The 17,914-nt window shown below is 40.8% G+C and overlaps 3 protein-coding genes and 1 non-coding gene across 6 annotated transcripts; 3 read left to right on the forward strand and 1 right to left on the reverse strand.

Annotated features, from left to right (window-relative positions):
- Positions 1–2,804: 2,804 nt before the first annotated feature.
- LOC127353389 (syntaxin-11-like) lies at positions 2,805–6,875 on the forward strand. Of its 2 annotated transcripts, XM_051382590.1 has the most exons (3): positions 2,805–2,906; positions 3,409–3,492; positions 5,032–6,875. In XM_051382590.1, exon 3 carries the CDS (start codon positions 5,034–5,036, stop codon positions 5,892–5,894), a length of 861 nt encoding a protein of 286 aa, XP_051238550.1. In that variant the 5' UTR covers positions 2,805–2,906; positions 3,409–3,492; positions 5,032–5,033; the 3' UTR covers positions 5,895–6,875. The 2 variants fall into 2 exon arrangements, with proteins under 2 accessions (XP_051238550.1, XP_051238542.1); XM_051382582.1 differs by lacking the exon at positions 3,409–3,492 and having other exon boundaries at positions 2,818–2,906.
- Positions 6,876–6,996: 121 nt separating this feature from the next.
- On the forward strand, positions 6,997–12,101 carry stx11a (syntaxin 11a). Of its 2 annotated transcripts, none has more exons than XM_051382572.1 (2): positions 6,997–7,169; positions 8,670–12,101. In XM_051382572.1, the coding sequence occupies exon 2, from the start codon at positions 8,707–8,709 to the stop codon at positions 9,592–9,594; it is 888 nt and encodes a 295-aa protein (XP_051238532.1). In that variant the 5' UTR covers positions 6,997–7,169; positions 8,670–8,706; the 3' UTR covers positions 9,595–12,101. The 2 variants fall into 2 exon arrangements, with proteins under 2 accessions (XP_051238532.1, XP_051238524.1); XM_051382564.1 differs by having other exon boundaries at positions 6,999–7,169; positions 8,702–12,101.
- Positions 10,863–10,945, forward strand: trnal-uaa (transfer RNA leucine (anticodon UAA)). The gene has a single exon. It is a non-coding gene; the product is annotated as a tRNA-Leu (tRNA).
- Positions 12,091–17,445, reverse strand: fbxo30a (F-box protein 30a). The gene is made up of 3 exons (XM_051382537.1): positions 17,299–17,445; positions 14,924–16,991; positions 12,091–14,792 (listed from the first exon to the last, which is right to left on the reverse strand). The coding sequence occupies exons 2-3, from the start codon at positions 16,925–16,927 to the stop codon at positions 14,589–14,591; spliced, it is 2,208 nt and encodes a 735-aa protein (XP_051238497.1). The 5' UTR covers positions 16,928–16,991; positions 17,299–17,445; the 3' UTR covers positions 12,091–14,588.
- Positions 17,446–17,914: the final 469 nt, after the last annotated feature.

The raw sequence follows: 17,914 nt of genomic DNA on the forward strand, positions 1-17,914 counted from the left end.
GCCGAACTAGCTTGCTCTGCACTTAAAGTTGGAACAGAAAACATAAAGGTCAGCAGAGTTAGGTATTGTCGTTTTGGTTCTCTTCTGTTGTACAGTATGTGTTTGAGAACAAAACTAAAACAGGCCAATAATTGTACATTTACCACAGATTTAACATCACAATACTGGCATTGTTGTCATTTGTTCCAGCAAAAAAGAAGTAAGAAAGCATTACAAATTTGATTAAACATGCTGTGTTACAGAGATAAGGATTTTAAAATCAGACATGACAGTTATTAAAATACTTAATTGTTTTAATTCTTGATGTGAGATAGATAACTTGTTTTCCTTTTGTATAAAAATCAACTTCATTTTTAATTACTCCAACAAAATGTTTAGTAATCTTGCAAGACAGTCTGAAAAGATATATACAGTATATTGCTCTTCTGACCCATTGTTATGCATTCGATGCATGTAATGATATTTTTTGGTGTCACACACACTGTGGAATACACAACAATTTCTATTTCCACACAAAATCTACAAAGAAATCTGGCATGGTTGCATGGTGGATGGATGTCAAATGTGCTACTTTAAAGTGTTCAACTGCACAAAATAGACCTTTGTCCTCAAGTCTAGCAGATTTACAATCCGTATGATTAAGAAAACATTCTTGGTACATTCACAATGAACTGTTTCTCAGTCTTTATGTGCCTCAGTCTAGTAGTTCTGGACCTCTGATACAAGGCCATGTTATATTCCACCTGATCACATGCTCAGTTCCTGACTGATGAAAAGGCAATCCTATATCTGAAACTCATGCAACAAAGTTTATTGATTGAACAAAACATGCCTTTCAAATCAGCTGACTGAGGAGATAAGTAGATTTAAACTAGAACTTTCAACTTGGAATGTTTTTTGGGTTGTCTTTGGTGCTGGAAATCAATAAAAAAAGAATGAAATGCTTCAATGGAAAACAAGAAAAGTTTGTCTTGTCAGAAATAGAAAGTGTCCGAATTAATTATTAAAAAGATTCACATTCAATTTCCCTGCTTTAGCACAGTGGTATGGTTGTTTCTAACATGTTTTAAATTTAAAAAAGTGTTTCAATACTCCTAAATACTCTATTTTTCTCCTTTGCATTTCAAAATAGTCAGAAAAAAGGAGTAAGAAAAAAGAAAACTGTAACAACTGCACACAAAGCCTTTGATTGTTTGGAGATTTTCAGTGTTTTATTAATTTATTCTCCTGTTTATTGTGTGTGTATCTGTTGATGTGGGTGACCAGCTGTTGCATGCATGTACTGCATAAGTTCAATTAAGTTTAATTGAACTGTATGTAGAGTTTTGTTGCTGTGATCCATTATTTTAACACCAGTGAATATTGTGCAAACACAACAAACAAATGATTTCTTAATTACCAGACATTTCCACCTGAGTAAACATGTTATTTGTGCTTTGTTAAGGTAAAGTAATGCACAGAATAAAGTTGATAATAATCTACTTTAGAAAAATGCATGAACTGCATGTTACAGAATACTGTTCCACTGACATCTGCTGGACAAAATAAATACGGCATCCAAAACTCACAGGCCGCAGTTTTAAAGTACACATTTCCGATTAGAAGAACTGGAAAAGCATCCTCTGATTTATTGATTTGACAGAGCAGATTGAATAAGGCCAATGGCTCAGCTCAACAGTGCTGCTTGAAGATGAAAAAAACTGGTCACAGAAAAGAAATTGACTTCAGTGGGTCTTCAGGCTAAATAGCAAAAACAGATTGATTCATCCACTGCGTAAGAGTAAAAAAAAACATTTAGGTAGGTGTAATCAATCTGTTTTTATTATTTCCTTTACTATTACTGTGGTTTTACTAATGTACTCGATTAAATAAAGGCTTTTAAAGAGTCCGTTGACGTTTAGCACTGCACTCCTATAATACTGACTGACTCACAATGGATGGTATAACAAAAGAATTAACCAAATTTGATGCATTAAATTAATTCTACAAATCATTTTCATCTGCAACTACATTACCCACAATGCAACTCGATCGCCCTATTATGCCACTATAGATAATGTAACCTTTAGTTGCTAGCTGCATGCAGAGATGAGGAGTGGGCTACAGAGTTGTAGCAATCTCACTTCTTTCTAACTCCACACCCTTTTTTCATTTTCAAACTTGAAGTCTTTAGTACCAATTGACGCTGACTCAAATGACATCACATGAGGCCCTTTATCAGACTTCATGCAGCTCCCTCTAGAGAACGACCAAGATATAATGTCCCAAACATAGGTTCGGTTCAATGGCGTTCCTCTGTAACATAATTTGGCAGCTTCTTGTGAAACGCCACATCACATTCACAGTGAATAGCAGCCTAACATCCTTTGGGCTTGATGTGTGATCATGATGTGTGACGCGTGGTTGCCATCTGGTGGTAGAGGCTTTTTTAATTAGCTTAAAGTTCATATGATTATTTAGGTTTTTGATTTCAAATGACTTCATAATTCAGTGCTTTCACACACAAGAGGAGGAATAAATGAAACAGAAAGACGACACTGTGCACTTGATTGCTGCTTATATTGTGGTTTTGGGGGATATTTTGGTCTCATTTTTTGCTGGTTTCTTTTTCTTCAGAATAAAGTGTCAGTTATACACTGGAGGAGTGTGCATCTACAGCTGAGTCACACATCCACTTTGCAAGAAAAAAAAACCCATTGAGAAAAACCAGAGTGACTCAAACTCATGGAGGCCTGTGGAAATTACTGATCACATACAAACCCCTGCTGGCTGTGGAAATGAGTATTTCAAAGCTTCCTACACATGAACCAAACCATGCGTTTTCCTGGTTCAAATATACTTCAGCTTCTATTTCTGGAAGCATGACTGATAATCAGCTGACAGTTGGTGGCTTCACTGCATGCAGGGTGAGAACAAGCCTTTGGTCAGATTACATTTAATGAAACTTAAGAGACTTCTGCAAGACTTTTGTTACGATTTCTTATCGCATATGAACACTTCAGTCCCACCCCTATGGAGGATAAGATATCAAAAATATTTCCTGTCTGGGTTTTTTTTCACATGCTTTTGGTGTCCACTGTCAGTGCGTGGTGACTTCTATCCTTCATTCTATCTGACTTTGTGGAGATCTTAGCTTTATAGTCTCTCTTTACAACCCTTATCACCTTATGTGTTGCTAGACATTAAAAGCAAAAGTGTAATTAGATGAAAACTGCCCTGAGAATATAGAAAAATGCAAACACAGATATATCAGTTGTTTATAATAAATCCTCAAGATGCTTGGCTTCACCTTATTGTACATCACTCCATGTGACGCCACAGGAATGCAGAAAGTTTGGTTTCTAAAACCCTTTCCTCTTAAACAGGTGTATGAGTGATGATTTTAAAATTCATTCACTCTTTTTACAGCCATCACACTGGCTGCCTATCGGACTGAACAACCATTTCTGTGATCAGTGTGCCACAGAAGGAGAGGAACTAACAGCCATACCAGTAAGGAATATAAATTATCATATTTTAGGTTTGTATGTTCCATATTTATTGGGCTTCTCTGACATTTAGGGTTAGCGAAGTTTTAGGAAATCTGAACTGAAAAATCCAGTACAGGTAAGAAAACCTGGATTTGGGGCCTCTTTACTCTGACTCTTGTGGAAAAGTATAATAGTAGTAATAATACAAAAAATGGACATTAATCTATTATAAAACTTATTTTTCAGGATTATTGATTCTGTCTCCTGTTTGTGCTGTTTTCCACTGAGAAACCTTAATTCTAAGTATCTTCACTTACTACATTTCAACATACATGTTGAAACCATAGTTGCCTGTTTTATAACTTGTTTGGTAAGTCCTGAAGAGAGATTAAATGTCCTGGCAGATCAAGTTCCTCCTTCTAAGATTATATGATACTAAAGAGGTAGAAAACCCTCACACCTGCAACATATATCAATTACAAAAGTTTCTGATTGTTATATGCTAGACTGAGAGCTCTAGAGCTCTGGCAGGTATGACGTATTCAGTTATGCTCAGGAAATATTTCACAGAAGAACAAGAACAAGCTTGTTTGTTGCAACCTAATAACTCTTCTCGTTCTATGTCTGTCTTTTAGTTTGTATTTCTTTCTTCTGCTTTCTCTCTCTCATCTCTAACTCAGCTCCTACATAAAAGGAGAGTTGGCACACCAGTATCTTTTTGTACTTGACTGATCAGTTTCTATGTTCAGTGAAATGTACAGACATTTGCCCTCTTTAAGTGTGAAATAGTCATTTGGCTTCCAGATTAAATAAACACTTCACACAAATAAAGATCTGTTTGTTAGTCACCCTGTGAAAACAGTTGCATAATGTTCTCTGAAGTCTAAGAAAGGAATCTTAAATGAGGCTTGATACTTGGGAAAGGTCTAATGAAGATGTCTTAGCCTCTGCTGCTTTAGTTTCTTGGAAGGAAGTGTTGTACAGAATTACTGAAGTACCTCTTTAAACATTTATGACCAACAATGAGTGTCAGATCTTGTATGGCTTTTTTTCACCTTGAAATATCTCAGGGTTCCCAACCTAATTTGAGTGTGGAACCTTTAAAATTAAGTGTCTACTTGCAGCCCCTCATTTGCAGGTTGTAATTTTGACTTTGTGCTCTAATCTTGTCAGATTGTTTCATTTGAACAATTCTTACTGACCTCAGATACAAATATGTGCACCAGAACGATGTTTTTTCTTACTTCCTTTTCCATTAAGGCTGCACTGATCAGTATCTTCATATTAACAAGAGCTCAAATAACTATGCAGCTAAAGTGACGTGCATTATTAGAAATGTAGAATCAAGTGTTTTTGGAGCATTTTTAACATGTAACCCACAAGTCCCCCGACTACCTCAAGAAGATCAATTCATGCAGGTTTAATCATCTTGTGACCCTTAAAAATTAACTTATGACCCCCTGTAAGACTAACTTCCAACCAAGGGAATCACTGTACCCAGACGAATAAACCAACATCTTTTCTCTTGTCGTCTTTTGTGTGATTTTTTTCCCCCTTGCAGACATGAGAGACAGGCTGAGGCACCTCCATCAGCTGCAGACCGACTCTGAAGGTTTCAGCACAGTGGAGCTGAACAATCTCTCAGAGCTTGAGGCATCAACAGCATCACACGCTGACCAGGACCTGGGTGGTGTCCTGCAGGAGGCCCAACAGATACGTCTGGAGATCCAGCAGATCCAGAACGACATCAGTGAGCTGAAAAATGTGAACTACCAGGCCTTAAACAAGACCTCGCACCCTTGTGTGACAAAGCGGGACTCCAATGCAATCGGGGTGGATATTAAACGCAGGGGAGAAGCTGTGCTGCAGCGGCTGCACATGATGAGTACTGTCAGTAGGGAACTTGAGGCCCAGCGTGGCAGCTCTGACCCCACAGCACGCATAGCTCGAACACAGTACCAGTGTCTCAGCAGTGGTCTGCGGGATGTGATGTTCAGCTACAACGACACAGAGATGAGCCACAGGGAGGCTTGTAAACAGCAGAACCTGAGGCAGATGGAGGTGGTGGGCAGGGAGGTCAGCACAGAGGAGCTGGAGGAGATGATGGAGAGCGGGGAGTTGAATGTGTTCAGTGCCCAGGTGGAGGGCAAAACGGCTCACTCGGCTTTACTTCAGATCGAGAGCCGACACAAGGAACTGGTGGAGCTGGAGAAGAGGATCGAAGGGATCCAGGAGCTGTTTCTGGATGTGGCTGTGCTCACAGAGGAGCAGGGGGCAGCCGTTGATAGCATCCAGAAAAATGTCCAAAACACTGACGTGATCGTTCAGGATGCTGTCTTCAAGGTGGAAAGGGCCTTGGCTTCTGATAAAAACAATCCTTTCAAGAAGATGTTTTGTGGCTGCTTTCCATGTTACAACAATTAGGTCTGATCAGGGCCAGTGGTCCATGTGTACTACAAGAAAAATGACCAATCCTCTAAGACATTGTTTTCAATCAACAGTCTCACCACGAGGTCCACTGTTCTGGAGCTTTCAATCACTGTGAAATATTGTGTAAGGATGAACAAATCAATTTGATTGGGTTATTAATCGGTTTGGACAGTGATAATGATGGGGGGAAGTTATAAACACATGTCATGTGAGTTACTAACAAACAATAGAATCAACTTTATATGACTCAACTCAGTAAGATTTAGCAAGACTAAACTGAGACTCCATCTGCTGATGAATGTCATGTGATGTATGATCCATGGTGGGGTTTTTTTGAGTACATTCACCCAAATACTGTAACTGTGTATAAATTGGAGGTACTTAGACTTGACAATTCGGAGGGTAATGTTGTACTTTTGTACACCTTTGCAATTATTTAACAGCTTAAGTTACCAGTTACTTTGTATTTTAAAATGTACATAAAAAACATATGATGAACTAATAAAATATGATGTTAGTATATTAGACCAGCAAAAAGAATATAATCAGCTCCACCTCTACTCCTCTTGTACTTTAAGCACATTTTGCTGATAATAATTACATACTTGTACAGTTGTACTTTCACTTGACTTGTTATGTAGTATTTTTACAGTCTGCTATTGCTACCTTTGTTCAAGTAAAGGATCTGAATACTTCTTCCACCACTGTGGAAAGCTTGAAAGCTCCAGAACAGCTACTAAATGGACCTTGAAATTGTTATTTTCTTTATGTTAAGAGAAAAAGCTCTAATGTATTTTATTGGTTTACATTAAATTAGTGTAAGACTTTAAAAGATCCAGTCATACTAAACTAGTTTTTCTAACTTTTTGTCTCTCATATTGCATTCTGACTATAAAGTTATAAATCTAAAGAGCGCATCAAACGTGCAAAACATCACCTGCGCGCTTTAACGCTCAATAAACGACTATAAACCGAGTGTGATGGGTCCTTCCTGGACACCAGAGAAGCGTGAAGAAGTGTGAAATGTGGGGGTAAGAAGAAGGCGTGATCTTCCGCATTGGTACCTGCTGCAGGCTGTGTCAGTGTGTCAGTGTAATGAAGCGTGTGTGAGTGCGAGACCTCCTTAAAACAACACTCAGAGATACTTGAGTACATGTTGAAAGTCGGTGTTATAACGGAGAGAAAAAGAGGAAATGTTTTTTTTTGTGGTCGCCTCTTCTGCTTTGGCGAGTTGAATAGTGTAGGACCGCCGGAGGAGAACACAAAAAGGTATGTGTATTCTTCTTCTTTCTTTTAAATTAGGATTTGAGATTTATGGATTTAAAAGGATCGATGCAATGATTCATAGAAGGCATAGCTCGCCACAGACCTGCTGGATGATATCTGTAACGGCTTGTTGTTGTTTCTTATGTCCTCAAGATTTTCACTTGTCAAGGCCAGTGATGCTTAAAGTTTGTTGTTGTGATTTTTTTTCTATTTTGCACAACATTTTTAACATTTTGTACATCACAGTAAAGCTGTGAAACAGTTTCTGTCATAGGAAATAACTGAGTTTTAAGTCGACGCCCTGTAATTAATTGCTATCTGTCTGGAAACGTCACAGCCGAGGAAGTAACCCATCAGTTTCCTCTTGAGGACTTCATACAGATACTGATCTATGTGTCTTCACAAAGTACATATTAACTACTGATCAATCAATATTCTGAAACCACGGAGTTTCAGGTTTTAAACATGCTTTTTAAAATGTTTCTCTTAATTTATTTTTTTACGTTATAGGCGACACCAAAAAGAACTCAATATAATGCATACAATATTTCTTCCCTTTAAAAAACACTACACATAACATTACATTTAAAATGTAATATCACAATATAAAAGAGAGACATTACTTATAGAAATACTAAGTTGTTGATACAGCTCATCCACAAGATCTTGAATTCCTGCACATAAGAGGCGAATGGGAGAATATGATATAAAATGACTCCATATTTTCCTAATATTACCAGATTTTTCTTTGATTTTCTGTGAATGAAGCATGAGATCCTTCATCCATCTAGCATAAGAAGTTGGACTGGACTTTATAATTAGATTGGCTAAGACCAGTGGTGGAAGAAGTATCCACAATTTTTCACAAGTAAAAGTTGAAAGTCAAACTCAAAGTACACACATATAATCAGCTTTACCCAGAGTACATTATCAGCATGTTAATACTGTGTAAGCAGCATTTAACTGTTGTAGCTGGTTGAGGTGGAGCTAGTTTAGCTACTTTACAGTTAGTTAGTTTACTTTAGTGGTTTCCAACCTGGGGGTTGAGGCCCTTCAGTGGGTCAAAATAAATCTGAAGGATCGTAAGATGAGGTAGGAAAGAAGAAAAATATAAGTTCTGCTACACATGGTTTTATAAAAATCTTTGATCAATTTGCCATTTTAGGGAGGGGTTATGTGCTGGACTATTTCTTAGTCAGGAATAATCTCCACTGGTTGCCTGGCAACTGCTCAGAGACAACAAATATTGTCTGACACACAACACTCTGTAAACTAACAATTTGTTTTTACACTTTGGTTTCTTGTACGGATTAAACATACAAGATATAGCATGTTAATTAATGAGGTGCTAGTAGTGGGTTGTCCTCTTTGGACACAGCCAGGCTAGCTGTTTTCCCCTGTTTCCAGTATTTGTGCTAAGCTAAGCTAATCAGCAGCTGGACTCATATTTAAGCGACAGACGTATAAGTGTGTTTTGAAAAATGTCCAACTATTCCTTTAAAGAGTTCAGTAAAGGTTCCTGACCCCTCTTGCAGGTGAGATGAGGGACCGACTGTGTGAGCTGCAGACCTCCAAACCTGCAGGGGAGGAGCGCATGCAAGATGGAAGCCAGAACCACACCACAGAGGGGGAGGATGGGGAGCATCTGGAGCAACAAGCCATCGTGTTTGAGGGCGAGGATGTGTTGGACAACCTCTACAAAGAGGCGCAGGCGATGAGGAAGGAGATGCTTCTCCTCAGAATGGACGTGAAGCGTCTTGGGAAGCAGAACACCAGGTTCCTCACGTCTGTCAGGAGGATCAGCAGCATCAAACGGGACTCCAACGCACTCGGACGGGACATCAAGGCCAGAGGGGAGGCCATTTATGCTCGGCTGGAGAAGCTGGGGAAGCTGAGCAAAGAGCTGGATGAGGAGCAAGGGCCTACATCAGCTGTGGCTCGCATGGTGCGGTCGCAGCATGTTTCTCTGACCGCCGCCTTCCACAATGCCATGTCTGAGTACAACGAGGCTGAGATGGTCCAGAGGGAGAACTGCAAGACCCGCATCCAGAGGCAGGCGGAGATCATGGGCAAGGAGGTGAGCAGGGAGCAGATCGACGAGATGATCGAGACGGGCAAGTGGAACGTCTTCTCGGATAATCTCCTCCTGGAAGGGAGGACGGCCAGGTCTGCTCTCAATGAGATCGAGAACCGGCACAAGGAGCTGCTGGAGCTGGAGAGCCGCATCAGGGACATTCATGAGCTTTTCTCCCAGATGGCCCAGCTGGTGGAGGAGCAGGGCTGCATGCTGGATAACATAGAAGCGAATGTATGTGCGACTCAGGACTATGTTGTCAAGGCCACAGTTCAGATCAAGAAGGCTGTGAAATACAAGAAAAACAATCCATGCAAGAAACTCTTCTGTTGTTGCTTCCCTTGCTGCAACTGAGACAGCATCAGTGTTACTTTTTCTTCTCAGTGTTGCCAGAATATCCACATTTGTTTCAAATCAGCTTCCTGTGGAAAGATGGCTGTAAGATTTTGGTTTAGTTTATGTATTTATTTAGTTCAAATGAAGCACTGTGCTAATTTTTAAGCAGTAGCAGCGTCTAAATTTAACTCTAGTATAATTTTCCACACTGAGCTGGTCTGAGAAAAGGCCTGCGTTTCAAACCACACGTCGTCCATATGCAAATGTATACAGTGAGATATGGGTGTTGCATTTCCTGATTGCTACAGAGAACCGCTTTGCATGATTACTGTAAAGACATCTAAGCTATAATTTAATGTGTAACTCTCAGCTGTGTCCTTCAGCTTTCAGCTTAAAACTTTGTTGTGTTATATGAGATATTTAAGTAATGTAAATAAATGCCTTAGAGTGGCTTTTTTTAATACACACAGACTAGTCTTCACAGCATGAATGTAGCTATTTAAGTAGGTCCATTTCTTACTTTAGCCATTGCTTAACGATTCTTATGAAACACACTGAACACAACACAGCCAAATTGTGGTTAGCTGGGGAGGCAAGATAGATTTGTGTGGATTGTGCAACTATATGTAAACCACCCCCATCTATAGTTATCACCAGCAATAAGCAAGGGCTTAATGTTTCGCAAGACTCTTTATATTCCCCCCCACTTTTCAGAGATGAAACGGTGTCCTCTATGTTGTCCTGTAGCTCCACTGATTCACTGGCACACAACCAAAGTCAATCATATTTGTATACGAAACAGCCCTTGAATCATTGTGTACATAGGTGTTCACTCAGGCAGTGGGACAACAATAGTGAATGAGGAAACTAATCAGGTCAGAGTAGTGCTGTTTGCACAGCAGGCCTATCTCCTCGTCCTGTGAGTGTAATGATAGTAAAATTAAAAAGACCTTTATTTTCCCCTTGTGTAGCAGTGCATCGCCCACTGGGGGATTCCCAGCTATCACCTGTTTAACTGAAGCTGAGAGGCTCTGTGACTGAGACCACCATCACTTCTTCACACTGAATACATACATGAGAGTGGGTGGTTGCAGAATAACTGCCTCTGCTATGTGTTGAAATGGGTTTCAGGGCTGTAATGATTGCACTTCCTCAGCGGCGCTGCGTGGTTTGTGGTGGGCATTTACTGGAAGCGTGACTTTGCACTATGACACCATGAATGCGCCCAGGTAGACTTACCTGGTACTATCTCGGGCAGATGGAGCCCAGTCAGGAGGCTGTTGCGTACCAGGATGGCCGAGTGGTTAAGGCGTTGGACTTAAGATCCAATGGACATATGTCCTCGTGGGTTCGAACCCCACTCCTGGTAAGCACGGAAGTTTTAAATAACAATTTAGTTCTGACCACTTGACCAGCGGCCACTTGCAGTTTCTATGCCCCGTATGTATATATGTACATAGCACTGGACCTTCATAGGAACGATTTTAGACCTTGTTTGTGACCCTAAAGGTTTCTAAGTGTAGCAATATGTTAATCCTACAAAGCTATGAGAGTTCAGAAACCGAGAGGTGAAACCATGACTCAGCTGTTCTCTAACTCTAACTACATTATGACATTTAGTTTCCCTTTGTACCGGGGATTTTCTGGGGTAAATAGAGGCAGCACACTCGACTCTCTATCTCGGCGTTACATCCAGATTTGAATGGTAATCGGCTCCAAATGTAAACAAAACGGTAGCCCAACCACAACTATTCAAACGACATGGACATTTGGATAAAATGCCATCGCTCTATTTGATTAGAAGCTATAAATCCCGCAAACTGTTATTGTTGTTTTCGGACGCAGTAAAAGGCTTGTTTACATCAGCTGCGATGGTCTAAACAAGAGGAACAGTGGTCTGTAATTCCAATTTCTATCATTAGAAAGTTGTTATTTGAATGTGTGAATACAGCTTACATTAAGAGGGAACATTTGTGTCTGGAAAATCCTTTTTATCTGCTGTGGTGTGTGTGTTGATCTGGCGCCATCTAGCTGTAAAATATGTTCCACAATCTGTTGCTATGACAGATTATTTTACATCTAATCTGCACTAACAGGTAGAACTCATTATGAATACAGCACAATTTTTATTTTTTAAGACTCCATCCTTCTTTAATTTAAAAAAAATCTATATACATTTCTTTTTGGTTACTAGACAGTGATATCACCATGATTGTATCAGTTTTGTTGCCATATATACTTTGCTTTTTTTGTCATGTTGACCTGTTGAAAACCCAGTAGGTTTCAATCTGTAATGGGAGCTTTAATCCAGTGTATGCTGCACTCCTTCCATCATTGAATTTCTGATGGTGTACATGAGCTAAATACAGGCTTGGAAGTGCACGCAACTATTTTTCTATAATTGCTAACTTTAACACTTTTGTCAAATGTAAACCTAGTGAGTTGAAAAAAGCACTGTGAAGTAAGTGAACCGCTGCAATAAAAAAAAAGGACAAAAATAAAATAAAATCAACATTTAAAAACAAGAGAGCCTCTTTATTAAAATGCTTCAAAAGTCAAACAAATGAAGCTGGCATATTGTGGTGAAAAATACACTTCAGCAGGAGTAAAAACAAAACTTAAAATGCTGAAAAAGTGTTGATACACTCCAGGTGCCTGCAAAAGACTGTATTACTGAAAAACAAAATGAGGTGTGCTGCAGACATTACATCTGTCTAAACGTTTACATTAACCTCAGTAGAGAAAAAGATTGATGCTCAGGTCATCCACTCCATCCATCAAACCTGAAGAATGAGTGCATGGGATCAGACCTGGCTGAAGTTCCATATTATACAAGTTTTAAAAAATTGTAACAGTTAATATGAAAATGTACTAAACTGATGCACTGTGCCTGAGAAATAAACGGTATAAATGAGTTTGCAACTGGACTGACACATACAATTTTTCCAAACATATCAAACTCACATGCAAAACACGTGAGGGGAGCAAAATTCCCGCTACTCGAGCAAAGACAACCCCTCAGCATTATGATTTAAATGTTTACAGTACATGCCTTCATGTGCAAATCAATAATTCAAAACATAAATCCAGACATTACAGAGGCAGATTCTTTTTTCTTTTCAAATACAAGTACCAGTACAAAAATAAGAAATAAACCAAACACGGGTTGGGACTTAATAGAGTAAAAAGACAGCTTAGTTCTGAAATCGCTTGGGCTTTTACATCAAACTTCAAAAACATAAAAACAACAAAAACACACAATTTTCTCAAAAGAATAACCATTTTCTTTATACCAGTACTCACATACTTGTCTGTGACATTTCTGTTCCACATTGCGAAACATTTGGAGCCATTTACTCACACAAGGGAGCAAAATATGTCATGTTCATGTGTTGTTAGACCTTAGTTCTTAATCCAAACTAAAAATATAACAAAAAAAAAAAAGGTGTTCAACAAGTCTGATCACTCAATCGCACATCCAAACAACCTTTTGGCTGACAGCCTATTTTAGGTACTCAGCCAAAATAGGATGCTGATGGATGACAAACTTGAAAACATGTAATTTGTTAGTCCAGCACTGCAACACACACACACACTGTTATGTTATTATAATACTGAGTGGTACACCAGTCAGTTCTAAGACCCCACAATAATCAAGCAGCTCACAAGTCGTCGTGTCGTTCTCTGCAATTTCGTTGACCACACACACACACACACACACAAATCTACTGCGAGACAAAGCTTCATGCTACAACCCTGAGACACCAACATTTGAACACAGTGGACATGTAGTGCCAAAAAAACACACAACCATGATAAATAATGAACATAATTAGTGATTAGCTCATTACTGGAGGGAAGCGTGTGCCCGTTATATTTCTTAACACCTGGCCTGCAGGGTTTAATGAGGTCCGACACTGAGGGAAGGAAACCAAGGTTTCTGCCCACTAACCACAGTCACTGATGGATTCTTATAATCACTGAGTACATTCATCACTTTACTTGCTACATTTTTGTATAAAAACCACCTACAAACAACTGCTGGTTACTTTTAGAAATAGCTGGTAGAACAGACAACCACAAACCAACCACAGCTAACAAAATCTTTTGCCATTTGGCTGGTGAATAGTGTTAATCTCTCACATGACTAACACTCCAGCGCTTTAGTCAGAGGTAAGAAATAGATAAAAGGAAGATGGACCACTGTTATTACTGCTATAATGTGCCAAACCACAAAAAAACACACTTTATTTAAAAACACCAAACATGGTGATGGTGACATGCTGGTGAGCAAAAAAAAAACAACACCCACAGTGAATACAGTATGACCATCCTGTAAAATGGCATACATTGTGCACAGCTACCACAGATGTTTGGTCAGTCTTAAAATGTAGAATTAAAGCCATGAAATCTATGAGCTCAGTACACACATGGTCACTCTAGGTATCAGGATACAAAACCGTGCAAGATACCAGTAAACTGTTCCAGCTAGAAGCAGCGGAGAAATCTCACCGAGATGTTCTGAACAACCTCACGACTAGAAAATCAAGTGTATCATAAGTTAAGGCTCTACTCTCACCTCCACTGTAGCACAGTACTGACTCTTTGATATAAAAAATAAAAAAATTCTACATCAAAACATCTGATTATTTACACAATGTCAGAGTAGATAAGGATACAACTTCAGTACACTGGTATTAATAAATCCATCAGAGGGGAAAATAGAAGGCTAGCAATTTAATTTGCTTGTTCACAGTCCTGATCTGTGAGCAGCGTGTCGGCTTCCACTCAAGTATAAATCTGCCCACAACTGGCATTGTCTCATTTATGGGAGTGAAGTTTTTCTTTTTCCACTGTGAACAACCAACAATTTATAATGTTCAACCAGGAGTTTTCTGTCTTTTTGAGGCTGGTAGAGACTAATGTCTGTAAACACTGGAGGAAAATACATATGTATTTGCGTATTCTGGTCTCATAAATGTCCAAAAGATGATTTCATCTTTGATAAACCCTTATGCTACTGGTTTGAGAACTGAACGTAAACACCTTCCCTCTTTCGTGAGCTCTCTGGTGAAACACATGCATGGCAGAGGGATCGCCTCTTCGTGACGAGAAATCGTATTGAACTTGCACTTCTTGAGGTGGTCGGCCATGCTGGCGATGTTTGCAAACTTCCACTCATTCACTGTACCAAAGGCTGTGCTGAATCGCCACACCTGAATGACAAACAATAGAGATTCGGCCCATTAATTCTCATGCTGTGACAGTGTAAAGTGGTTCCATAAAGGAAACAAGTGAAAATGGTTATCAAATGTGCTTTCTTTTTCCAAAGCAAAAAACAACTAACCTTGTCTGTGATCTGCCATGAAGGAGAGCCGTCAGCACGCCGTTTCTTCTCCCACAGCAGGACGACCATGCCACGCATCTGGAGCAGACTAGCACACACATCCCTCATGGTGCGGGACACTCTGGACAGTTGGCACAAGCTAAAACTGTCCAGGAAGCTTGCTACATGTTGCAGCACCTCGAATGGAAGATTGCTAAACTGATCGCACTGAGGACCAAAGCGGCAGGTTTTTCTTGAGGGGCTGTCCCCGGCCTTTAAAGGCAAACCAGGCTGAACCCCAAACGAGCCGAGGTGCCTGTCATGGATGATTCTGAAGCCCTGTACTGAGGGGCAGAATCGTCTTTGGGAATAGGTGCAGCCATAGTAGGCTAAAGGGCAGCGTTGCTCCATCCAGCCATTGAGCCCGGCGTGAATATCCCCGTGAACGTTCTTGAAATGAGACGAGAACTCATCCCGCCGGAATAGCTGCCCGCACACAAATGTGAACATGGAGCGCTGCTTCGTTTGGTAGCGAGCCACACATTCGAGCACCAGGTCCAGCCGGAGGGTGTGAAAGGGGCTTGGATTGGAAAGCTGTGGGCTGGCGTGATCGCACGCCGAGGCTGAAGCGATATCTCCCACCATGGTGTTGGTTGCAAGAATGGCTGAAGGGAAAGAGAATGTCTGAGTACCAAAGTCAATGTGGTAACCGTCGACAAACCTGCTGTCTGAGATTCCTCTGCCTCCCGGAGAGTCGCCGAGACAAAACAGCAATGCGGCGGTGATGAGATCGATGCCGTGGAGGCCCATGGGGTCATCTGCTACTTCCAGGTCGGATGTGTCTACTGCCTTGTCCTCCATCTTTGCTCGAAACAAGTACGGGTCTGACAGCAGAGCCCGACGCCCGTTAAGTGTAAACATACTTATTCCTCTAAGCACTTCTACGTTCTGTAGTTTACGCTCCAAACACCTATACCTGAGTTCAGAAGGTAATTGCTGTAAGAAGTTATTTCTCAAGTGATCAGACAGCAGGAATGGCATTGGGGGTGAAAGTGGTGCTTGTGGAGGCACAGGTCGTTCCAGTACAGGCATGTAATCCTGAGGCAGCTCTGGCCAAACAAAGTTGGAATTATTTATTGGCTCCTCGATTATATCTTCCTTCTCTTCAAAAAATAACTCTACAAAATCATTTTCTTCTACCCAGCCGATCCCATTTTCTCCTCCATCTGTCCCCACTGCACAATCCACTCCACCTACTGCCCCAAGCTCACACTCTGAATCAGAGTCACTATCTTGCATATCCACATTCTTCCCACCCTCAGCGACATAAACACTGTGACTATCACCATTTTCTCCATTGCGGCGTGCACCATTCTTGTCGGCCTTTTCCCCGTTTAAATTTCCAACAATTACACCGATATCCTTGGAATTAGAGAGGATGTCCAAGGCCGCTGCTAAACTTCTGCTCTCCACCGAGGCTCTATACAACTCATTATAGGGCTCCGCTTCCATTTCCACTGTTCCATTGCCTAACACTGTCTCTGGGAGACTTGCCGCTGTGGCCATTTTGTCACTTTCATCTACTTCCTTGTCTCCATTCTTTGACACGGTGGTCGTAACCTTCAGGGACTCCAACAACATCCTCTGATCCTGCAGGGCCAAGGCCATGTCTAGCTGCTCCACCTCATCAAAGTCTTTGCTCAAGTTTTCGTAGGACTTGCGGTCAGAGTAACTCACAGGCCAGCGATTCCACTCCATAGTACAACACACTATACTGGCTGGGCACGTCTCAAGGTGTTTTGCCATTTTGATCCTTGGAATAGTGAACGGGCAACCAAATCCGCTGTTAAGGCATGGTAGCCGTTCATATGGACACAGGAGACGGTGTTCCTCTAGTTTGCATGAGTGAAAAACTGCCCCACAGACAAGAGGACAGCCAATGAGGTCGCAGCAAACACCCGTCTCTGGTCTCACCATGCATCTTCTGTTGATGCATTTAAGGCAGTGGGAATGCAGGTTCTCCATTTTTACTGTGTTGCTCCTTGCCCAATTGGTTCTGGCAGGGGGAAAGGGGGTGAAGTGTTCAACCCTGAAACAAAGCCAGCAAGAAATATACTTAGAAGCCAAATACACAACATGACAACAACAATGTTTTTTAGGTAAACACACGGAGCAGTCAGCTGGAACAGAGCATGCTGGTGTTACATTATCCCGTGGAAAATAATGCCACCCTCCAACATAACATACACGAAGTCCCCTCTCTTTAAACTATTCTGAAAAGTCCCACACATGTTCTCTAAATCTTTAGGCTGTTCAGTGCATTTCACAACACCCTTCTTAGGTTTCATGGGGACACTGGTTCTTCCAGGACTTCAGAGCCAAACCCGACCCCTCACCTTTAGGCTCTTTCGTACATGGCGCCTGGTGACAAGTCAGAATTTCCCCATGTCATCCAGCCTGCAAGCCCCCAAAGGAAATACCAAAGTAAATACCTCTGAATCATTAGACTCGGGCTTATTTGGTGGTGTTACTTGTGTTGAGGGATTTGTGGGATAATGAATGCTGGCTAAAAAAACGACAACAATAATTTAAAAGACCCACAAAAATGCTGCAAGCCCAAACCACACCGCCACACAGGAGAGCTATTGTTCAAGCCTTTGCATGCATTGGCCAGCAATAGCTAGCTAAATTACGCAAGCATAGCTGGCAGGTTAGCACACAGCTAAAAACACAAACAACACAGCAACAGCCGGGTTTAATATTTACACCGAGTTTACTTTAAATTAACGCCAATAATGTCGCCGTTCGTCTGTTTGACTCTAATAAGTTGTTTTCATTAAAACTGCGCAACGGGAAAGGGTGAACTGACACGGCACAAAAACTTTGTTAAGTTAAACAAAAGAACATCAACAACATGGCCAGCCAGTTAGCATTAGCAGCCACACTTCGTTAGCTCGCTCGGTTAGCTGGTAGCTTCTAGAAACTGCTTACCCGAGTTACGGGGGGGGATCT

This window comes from Dicentrarchus labrax, unplaced genomic scaffold (assembly GCF_905237075.1).
Source record: "Dicentrarchus labrax unplaced genomic scaffold, dlabrax2021, whole genome shotgun sequence".
Taxonomy (NCBI): domain Eukaryota; kingdom Metazoa; phylum Chordata; class Actinopteri; family Moronidae; genus Dicentrarchus; species Dicentrarchus labrax.